At 34.3% G+C, this 10,837-nt stretch overlaps 1 protein-coding gene across 1 annotated transcript; it reads left to right on the top strand.

The window, feature by feature from the left end:
- The first annotated feature begins 5,994 nt into the window (after window positions 1–5,994).
- LOC125855802 (CASP-like protein 4D1) lies at window positions 5,995–8,948 on the top strand. The gene is made up of 3 exons (XM_049535497.1): window positions 5,995–6,168; window positions 6,868–6,970; window positions 8,751–8,948. The coding sequence occupies exons 1-3, from the start codon at window positions 6,008–6,010 to the stop codon at window positions 8,946–8,948; spliced, it is 462 nt and encodes a 153-aa protein (XP_049391454.1). The 5' UTR covers window positions 5,995–6,007.
- Window positions 8,949–10,837: the final 1,889 nt, after the last annotated feature.

Raw genomic sequence — 10,837 nt, 5'->3', positions numbered from 1 at the left:
GGAATAAAGATAGGCTGGGTATCTGGAAGAAGATCAATTCCAAATTCGATTTCCCTTTCGGGAGGAACTCCGGGAAGATCTTCTAGAAACTCATTAACCACATGAACTGACTCAAAAGTTGGGGTTTTGGGGTTTGAATCCTTAACCCGAACTAGATGATAGAGATAACCCTTAGAGATCATCTTTCTGGCCTTAAGGTAAGAAATGAATCGACCCATAGGCGCTAAGCTACTACCCTTCCATTCTAAGATTGGTTTGTCTGGAAACTGAAAACGAACAATCCTAGTTCTACAATCGACTGAGGCATAATAATAATAATGTACCTAATCCATGCCTAGAATGATATCGAAGTCTACCATTTCTAACTCTACAAGATCTGCTGAGGTGACTTTCTGAGAGACTGTGACAGGTAAATTTATGTATACCCGTCTAGCTATAATTGGGTCGCTGACTGGAGTAGAGACTGAGAAAGGTTCTGAGAGAGTTTATGGACTAACATTAAACTTAACTGCTATATAAGGAGTTATAAAGGAAAGAGTAGCCCCAAGATCTAACAAAGCATAAACATCGAGATCAAAGACTCGTAACGTGCCAATGACTATATCAGGAGAATCTTCCTGATCATGGAGAGCCTGAAGAGCATAGAGCCTATTCTGGCCCTGTCCACCACCTGTACTAGATGAGTTACCCTGCTGAGTTGGGCGACTTGCTGGTGTTGCTGAAGTTGTGGACTTAGCTCTGCCATTGCCTCCTTGAACCTATTTAAAAGGACAATCCCTCAACTTGTGACCAAACTGACCACACTCAAAGCATCCTTCCTTTCCTGCAAAGCACTCGCCCGGATGGTTCTTACCACACTTAGGGAAAGTTGGGTAGGTTATGGTACATGATACCCTTCTGATGTCCTACCTTTCTGATCTTGTCTGAACTTGGAGGACGGAACACTAGATGATGAAGGTGCTGGAGCTGACAATTTCTGCTGACCCTGTGAGCGATTTCCACCACCCGACTTCTGTTGAGAATACTCATACTTTCCAGTCCTAGCCTTCTTGTTCTCCTTAGCTTGTTCCTTCTTGTTCTCCTTAGCTTGTTCCCTAAGCTTATCACCCTCAACCCGCTGACCATGAGTCATGAGCCTAGAGATGCTCATATTTTCCAACAACATAGCATTTCTACACTTTTTCTTTATCAAGTCTGACACTCCATATAGAAACTTATTCATCTGAGCCCTAGAATCAGCAACCATGTGAGGATCATACCTGGAGAGTTGGGTAAACTTGAGCCCATACTCTTGGATTGTCATGCTACCTTACCTTAAGTTCATAAATTCCTGAGTTTTTGTCTCCCTTAGCTCTCTTGGGAAAAACTTGTCCAGTAAGGTCTCACTAAATTAATCCCAAGTGATAGGAGCTGCATCTGTACCCATGTTCTCTTTCCACTGAGTATACCAGATATGAGCTACATCCTTAAGTTGGTAAGATCCTAACTCAACCCAATCATTCCCAGTTACCTGCATCACTTCAAAGATCTTCTTGACCTCATTAATGAAGTTTTGGGGATCCTCACCAATCTGCGACCCTAAGAATTCTGGTGGATTCATCCTTACAAAATCTCACACTCTGATTGCCGATGACCGAACATTACCATTTGCCGAAACTGGAGCCCGCGAATTGTTCTGGTTGACTACACTCTGTGCCAACATCTGAATGGAGTTTCAGAATTCTGCATTCGAAACTTCTTGATCTGGGGCTGAAGGAGTTGCGTTTGCGTTCCTGGTATTCGCATTCCCGGCGTTAGCTCTACGAGGAGGCATGATATGAAACATAGAACGCCGAGTTAAAATGGAATTAGATCATACCTTACGCACGATAAGAGTAACAAGAAAAATGATGATTTTTCCTAAAATACTTTGTAACCTCCCTCTCATTAGATGTGGTGCGCACTACACACCCATGAAAATGACTCTACCTAGTGCGACTTTTCTGAGATCGTAGGGCACTTAAACCTAGTACTCTGATACCAAGTTTGTCACGCTCCGAGCTACCCCCGAGACGCGGACACGGGACCTAGGATCACAAGTGACTTCAAGCTAACCCTGCTGGTATGACATGAGAATACTAAGAATAATAATAACTGATGCCGAAGCTAATTATAAGTAAGTCTGAAATGATGGGGAATACCCATATACTAAACTGTATATATCAACTATGAGAGTTTAATACAAAAGAAATACCAAACTCAAATACTAAGTTGAATCTAACTATGTCTGAAAATAGCCTCTAACTGACTAGAAGTGTTGGGACATGCCCCGGCTAAGTCTAGCAAAGCTGAAACTAAAAAAATGAAATCTGAAAGATAACATGACTATTGTCCTCGAAGAATGAGGACTCACCACTGATGATGTTGAACTGGAGATCGGGAACCAATCTAAGCGTGATCTGGATGCTGAGAATCTGAACCTACATCATTAGAAGATGTAGCGCAAAGTATGTGTTAGTACTTGAAAGGTACTGAGCATGCAAAATAGAGTAAAGCTCAAATAAACATATAATTGAACAAGCAATGAAGCAAGAGTATAATCTGAACATGATAAAGATACTGAATACTGAGCTAACAGAATGCAATGACCAAATTTAGACATGCTGATGTTGAATACTGATTATACTGAAATGTGATCAATCTAATAGAGTCTAGCTGAACTGTGGGAACTACTAATAATCAATAATAAAACCACATGAGCTAAATGTGGAGTCTGATGTATACGCCCAATCGAGAGGACCTAGTACACTCGACCAAAAGTATAGAGGAATGTTGGTGTGATCACTAAAATGATGCCCACAGAGGGGACTTACAACCTACGTGGCTCATAGTTCTGGAACTATATGGGTGACTGACCCTAGTCCAACTCGGTATTATGCTACTCCCAATAGATTAAATGATTAAGACCTTATGACTGAATGTCTGTAATATACCAGATAGCTCAAAACTTATGCGAACTGAGAATGCATATTAATATACTGATAATGACACATTCAAGACCGATGCAAGTATATCTGAAATATTGAAATATCTGACCTAGCATGCGTAATTCAAGAACTAAAGAAATACATAGCCAGGGTTCTAAAATTCATGCAATAAATGAAGTAATAACATGATAAACTGATTTGGAACATGTAAATAACTAATTCGTGATAATCTACTAAAGTTCTAGAAACCCTAGGTCTAGATGATAATAGGGAATCAAGAATCTGACTGAAATCTAGGGACCTAATGGGCGAAAGGAACCCACTAGTGAAATCTCACATACCTTGTGATGAATTCCACGGAGAAATCTTTCGATTTCGGGGTTGGAACTGATGGAATCTTGTTGCGTTCTTGAACTAGGGTTCTTGACCTCGTTTATCCTCTTACGCTCTAATTTTTCTAAGTTTGATTAATGATTTGACTTAGGTAAGTCCTAGTTATGTTTCTAGGCTTAAACTGAATAAAACCTCATAATTTAGGGTCTAAACGACATAGTTTATGGGTCAAACAAATAAGAAAAAGACCAAAAGACCCCCGACTTAACTGCTGTCGGAGTGATTGACGGACGGGACTACAGACCGTCGATCGACTCAAGCTGGGCTTTTGAGGGTCTGAACCACGGACCGTGGTCTGACCTACGGTCCGTAGGTTCTGGCATGGCCTGAACCTTAGCCAATTTTCGGGTAGAGTTCTGGGGGAGGCTACAAGTGTGAACCACGGACCACCAGCACGGACCGTGGGTCACCCTACGGTCCGTAGATGGTGCCCGTAAGTGGCACCCATAGCTTCTGAAATATGCAATTTGGTTTGCTTCAGATACGGGGTGTTACACATATGTTTATGTTTGTATCAATTTGTTATTTAGAGTTTTCTCATATTTGTATAAATCCAAACTTTGTATTACTCAATTATACAAAAACACGTGAATTATACAAACGTACCCGTGAATTATACAAACGAGACGCGGATTATACAAATTATTACCCTCTCTCACTCGCTTCACTCCTCCCTCTCCCAATCTCGCTCGCTAGATATACAACTACATATGCATATATCAGTTATATATATACAATTATTTTGACAGATATACATATACAATTTGCCTCTTTCCACTCTTCGCTCGTCTCTCTCCTCCCTCGCCCAATCTGGCTCGCCACTCTCCTCCCTATAACATGTAGCTACGAATCATAATTAGCAAACTATAACTATGGAGCGTAATTAAGCTATTTTTGAATGGTTGGCTTAGTGTGATTAAATTGTGAATCGAGTCGGGAAAAAGAAGTCCAGCTCCAGACTTTAAAGAATAAAAGAAAGACCTGGCTTCAAGGGAAATGCTTTAGGAAAGAAAGATCCCAAGATTATGCTGAATTAAGTCTTAAGAGTGGATATGCGAAAGTCCACCCCACCCCCACCCCATATATATATATATATTCGTATGTTTCTTTCTATTATATGGATAGGTAGAATTCCATGTGCTTCTTAGTCTCAAAATCATCTTAATTCCATATGTTCCCATATGTTTCTTTCAATTATATGAAAAGTTAGGATTAAAATATCGTAAAAAAAAGAAAGAAATTAAAGACATATTCTTTTCAAACAGATTATACAAAAATAAAACAAACAATTTAAAATGGAAGAAATATTCAAGAAAGACACCTTCACGTTATTGACCTAACATGTTTCAAATGATTGTTTATAATACTTTACCAATATAATAAACTAGATCAACTTAAGTACAACGTTATAGACAAACACGACCAAGACATCACCTATGAACTTCATTTTATTTTAGTTCATCCAGTTATACGTAACACATAAATTGATCATATTCTAATTATTTTTTGACCCATATATTACGGAAAGAATATATATATATACGAAGAGCTTATCTGGATATAGATGGCAAACACTTTTTGATGAACTAATTTGGCATTTGGACGGTGTAACAAACATTTCTCTAATGGAAATTTGCTCATCTTGACTATTAATTTTCTATTTTATTTGAATTTTTATCATGTTTATATTATATTTCCATAAAAAAAAAATCTTGGTGAAAAAGGATTGGTCTTTTTGCTGAATAAAAGGTTTTGCACTTTTATAAATTGAAGATGTTTCCTTAATATAATAACACAATAACCATTTAGGATTAAAGAATTTTGTTTAGAAAAAAATAATATATATAATATGTCAATTGGTCAAACTATATAACAATATTATATTTTTTTAGTATAATTTTCTTTGTGAATTTGTCAAGATTTACAATTATTAGCTTTCAGCTTAATTGTCAATATAGGAATTTTATTTTGCATAAGTTAATTAAGAAAATTTAAAGTGTATTAAAGTACATGCTTAATTGTCACTAAAATGTATAAACTCAACTATAGTGTAACAAAGAAGTTAATTAAGACTAAAAACTGAAGCAAGTACCTGCGATAAGAAATGAAATATTAGATCTTTTCAAAGTGTTACAAAACCTTTTGAAGATAGCTTAAAATATATAAGCAATACTCAAAGGTTATTAAAAGTATTAAAACATGAGTTAAATAATAGCTAAAATATGTATATTTTATCCGAATATCATGGATCCCCGCTATTCAATGAAGAATATTTATATATTATGCCAATTGTAAATTCATTCTTTCATATCACTTGTAGCATCAATACTTAGGCTACCTTAATCGTCAAATTTTAAATAATTTTTAACATTCTTTTTTCTTTATACTGGCATAATTATATTTGTCAAGCAGTCAACTATATGATCTGGCAATATATTATATACCTAGAAAAGAATCATATATGTATGTAGCCTAATAAAGAAAACTAAAATGATGTAATACCAATTAATTTTCTTTAATTAGTTCTTATTAAAACTAATAAATAAAGCATATATGAGGAATCATTGAACGTGAGGGGGTGATAATAGTTGACAATTTTGATGTTATAAATAGTTGTAAATTAATAAGAAAAATTTAACAACAAGAAGATGGGAAAATCAGTGATATTGGTGGTGAGACTTGTTGTCTTAATTTGCCTTGTGGGATCACTCATCCTCCTCCTTACAAGTTCTCAATATTCCGATACTCAACGACTTTTCTACTCTGATGATGAGCTTCAAACTAAATTTACTGATTTTCGTGTTTATGTGTAAGTATTTCATTCTCTTCATCTGTTAAATATAACATAATATAATATAATATTGTTTCTTTCAATTGAGCATCTGAACGTATGTAATGTGTTCTTATTAGATATTTTCTAAAATTTGAATAGAAAATGTCTAGTAAAAACACTTCATCATGTGTTCATCCAGTTCAGGTGTTCAATTGAAATAACTCATGTTTATGTGTAAGTATTTCATCCTCTTTGTGATAATTCTTCATGTTTTACTTATAGGAAGAATAATATCATCTGTGAAATATAACATGATATAATATTATTATTTTTTTAATTGAGTATCTGAACGTAAGGTGTTTTTACTAGACATTTTCTAAAATTTGAATAGAAAATGTCTATAAATAAAAACACTTCATCATTAGTTCAACCAGTTCAGATGTTCAATTGAAATAAGTCATGTTTATGTTTATGTGCAAGTGTTTCATTCTCTTCGTGATAATTCTTCTTGTTTTACTTATAGGAAGAATACCATCCGTGAAATATAACATAATAGAATATATTTTTTCTTTCAGTTGAGCACCTGAATGCATATAAGGTGTTTTTACTAGATATACTTTCTAAAATTTGAGTAGAAACTATCTAATAAAAACACTTAATCATGTGTTCTGGTACTCTCGTGCCAAGTTTAAGATTGTGTTAGATATGTACACTTACGATTGGTTGTAATTGCAGTTACATGCTAGTTTGCATTGGCGTGGGAATTGGCTATAATCTCTTTCAAACAATACTCTCATTAAGCATTGGAGTTAGCCTTTTAGATCTATTTGGTGACATGGTAATTAAACCAACCATTTTATCTTCCAAATGTGTTTATAATCTCTTTTGATTACATAACTCCTCAAAATGTTTTACACTTGTTTTTTAAAATTTGTATCATACCAAATTTTTGGTTATTTTATTGGGAAAAAGGATAAATGTACCCCCGAATTTTTGTAAATGATATGCGTATACCCTTCATTATACTTTTAGGACGTCAGTATCCTTGCCGTCCAAATTTTGGAGCATATATACCCTTTAAGTTAACGGTGGTACACCTGTCTCGATCCTAACCACTAACTTGATATTTGTTAAATTTCTGCCCAAAATTAAAAAAAATCCACCCGAATTAATCTAGAAATCCGCCCAAATACATAATACCCATAACCCAAAAATATTAACCCAAATCCCCAAATCAATTCACTTAATTTCAATTTAAGCAACTTAAACACTTGTTTAGCAACATCTTTCCCCATCTTCATCCCCAAATCATCCTCGACACTAAATCCTCCAATTTTTGCTCAACTTTCTCATAGAAGAGGAAGACCCATCCAAACAAACACAAAGACTGATACTAGGATTAGGATTTGGTTAAGTAGTAGGGTTAGATTTGTTTGGAGAGAAGAGGTGAAGGAGAAAGAGAAGGAGTTTTGGGGTTGGAGTAGGATCTTAAATTAGGTGATTTTTTTTTAAACAAACTCAGAATATGAAAAAAAAAATCAACTCATAGAGGAGTTATTCCTCAAAGCCAAAATCAACAACAATTGTCAATAGTCGCTGTTCTACCAACATTCCAAAAAACTAAGTACCATATTTGTCTTCTTGATATTTATATAAGACTCTGCTTTTACTTCCCTAAATTTCTCGAATAAACTTAAGTATCTACTAATTTACTAAAATCTGAGTTATCCAATCTTATCTTTGGCTTCTCCCTCGAATCATCTTGGAAAAATGATTTAAAATGTTTTGCGTGTTTCTTCTCTGTTCCAGCAGAAGGCTTATTGCCAAGTTGATGAGCTTTTCCTTTCTTCTTGTGCTCATTCACAAGGGACATGGACAAATTACTTCCATTCATTATGATATTGTAGTTGCTAGAAAGCTGATCCTGGATCTCTTCTCTAAAGGATTCCAATTTCTCCTGACTAATCACCCGAGTATTGATGAACCATCGGGGATATGGCTGTATCCTCGTTGACGGAAGCTGCTTTGATTGATACTCGTGCTTCAATATTTTGCCCTTCTGATCATGCTTCGGCCTACAATTATACATCTTCAGCCGCCGTGTAGTGGCGGAACTACGGTTGCCACTTTTGTTCTTCGCCCTTAGGTGAATTGATTTGGGGATTTGGGTTAATATTTTTGGGTCATGGGTATTATGTATTTGGGCAGGTTTCTAGATTAATTCGATTAGATTTTTTTATTTTTTGGCAGAAATTTAACAAATATCAAGTCAGTGGTTAGGATCGAGATACGTGTACCACCGTTAACTTAAAGGGTATATATGCTTCAAAATTTGGACGACAAAGATACTGATGTCCTAAAAGTATAACGAAGGGTATACGCATACCATTTATAAAAGTTCGGGGATATATTTGTCCTTTTTCCCTATTTTATTTTATTTATAGCCTTTTTAGTCATAAATATTTTTAATAAGTGAAGTACCTCTATATTATATGATGCAATATTCTCTTAATACTATAATAGCCTATTAAATTATATTTATAGTGTGAAAATATTAATAATTGTATTATATGAATTGATATGTTTGTAATGGACTTGTCCTGTTGATTTTGAAACAGATCATAGCAAATATATTGGTTTCAGGAGCAGCTGCAACATTTGGTTTTACACTTGAATTGAGCCGCTCAACAGAGCTAGAGCCCACTAGTTTCTTCAACAAGATATTTATATCTGCAGGCCTTTCTCTGCTAGCAACTATCTTCACACTTATCTCTCTCATTTCCTCACATGTTGCTCTTAAGGGTATTTCACATTGAATTGTTGAAACAAACAAACATTTCATGTACTATATATTATTAATTTTCTTTCATTTTCATTCAAGTCTCTCCATGTAAATGTTCACAATATATCTATCTATCTTTAGCTGGTATTTTACTAGAACTAATTGTTGGAAAACTATATGCACAACGGAAGCATAACATAAACTTACTACTTACATGAATAATAGATAACCAAATCGTTTATGCTAGAACGCATAAATTTACAGAAATTTAATTCAAGAATTACCTCTTGAAGCGTGAACAGATACCTTCAAACGAATCCACGAGTTAGACAGACCTTCAAGCGAATCCACACGATAGACAACAACTTTGCAGTCTTCTACAATGATCCCAAGTTCACATCCGAACTCTCTCAATACTTGGGTGGGCAAGTATGAATAGAAACCTTCAATCTTTTTCTAGGTTAGGAGAATCTCTATTTATAGAGATTTTTTCCCAATCCAAAAAGGAGAAGAAAACCCAGTTTTCTTGAAAAAACAAGAAACACATGCCTAACTCCTTTTTTTTCCTTAGAAAAAGAATTTCGAGTTCTAGTTAAATATGGGCACTGTAGGGACCACAAAATTAATTACTGAGGCTTCCAATTATGGAAATAATTCCAAATAATTAATTTGAATTATTCTTACCATAATAAATTACAAATCATTCCACTAGAAATTCGTAATTGCACTTCTCTATTTATATTTTGAAATTCCCCATTAAACACTTATGTAATTCCCCATGCTAAGATTACAGAAACTAATCAATAAATTAATTTACTGATGAATTTAACTTAATGATTAATTTCCTTTCGAGCACTACTGAACTTATTTCATGTGTCGGATTCATAAATCCACTTGCAATGTTTGACACGATGAAAACTTATAAGTTTCTCATAAAGCCATATCAATCCATCTCTATAACGAGACATGGATTCCATCAGCTAACTTGTTATTTCACCAATATATATTATTATCATCCAATCTACCAGACATATTGACCCATCTCAGAATCTCACATTTTAATTAATCAAAACGATAATTAATATATACAAATCATAATAGTTATATCGGGATTAAGAATTTAAGTACATTTAATAGTTTAGAGAATATATTTTTGTCAGCCAGTCTGAAACAACTATCTCTACTCGGTCCCGTTCAATACATACAAAATGCACTAGCACAAGAAGTTGGAATTTTACCGTTCCCATAATCAAGATAAATTACATATAATCTTGTGCTACAATCGTACCGATGGCATTTCCAACTTCCATCATAGATTGTGAACAAAAATTTTTATACTTATAAGAACCGATGATTTAATACTCTGTGTATAAGCTAAAACTTTACACACTAAATCATCTACTACATAAGTAAACAGACACCATAAACGAATATATGATCTATTAAAACTGAATAAACATTTATTCTATAACATATATTATATCTTAACATATGGTTAAAAGTATATATCCCAAGAATCTCCCACTTAGACTTTTAACCATCACAATTGTTATAATGTACTATATCTAAATGCATGGTTAATAGTATATACCCTAACATTCTCCCACTTAAAAATTGTTAGAATACTATGTCTAAACACATGATTAATAGTATATACCCTAACAATCTCTCACTTAGACTCTTAACTATGTATTTACAATGCATTCATTTATTTCTTATCAAAACAAATTTACCAAGCTATTTTCTCATGCAATTTTGTTTAGTAGTTCTTCGTCGTAACAAATCAATTTTATACTAGATCTTGAGATTCCTTATCATGAAACCCTCTAAGAGTATACTTCTTTTCAAGAGTTCTTCTGAAGTTCTATCATGAAAGTTCTCTCAAGCATACAAAATAAATCAATCTTCGTTATGAATCTCCCA

Source organism: Solanum stenotomum, chromosome 2 (genome assembly GCF_019186545.1).
Source record: "Solanum stenotomum isolate F172 chromosome 2, ASM1918654v1, whole genome shotgun sequence".
Classification (NCBI taxonomy): domain Eukaryota; kingdom Viridiplantae; phylum Streptophyta; class Magnoliopsida; order Solanales; family Solanaceae; genus Solanum; species Solanum stenotomum.
Note: the sequence above shows the minus strand (reverse complement) of the source record. Positions and strands in the feature narration are given on the sequence as shown.

Coding starts and splice junctions, on each gene's coding strand:
- LOC125855802 (XM_049535497.1), top strand. CDS start 6,008: ATGGGAAAATCAGTGATATTGGTGGTGAGACTTGTTGTCTTAATTTGC. Junction 6,169..6,867: donor ACTGATTTTCGTGTTTATGT/GTAAGTATTTCA, acceptor TTGTAATTGCAG/TTACATGCTAGTTTGCATTG. Junction 6,971..8,750: donor TAGATCTATTTGGTGACATG/GTAATTAAACCA, acceptor ATTTTGAAACAG/ATCATAGCAAATATATTGGT.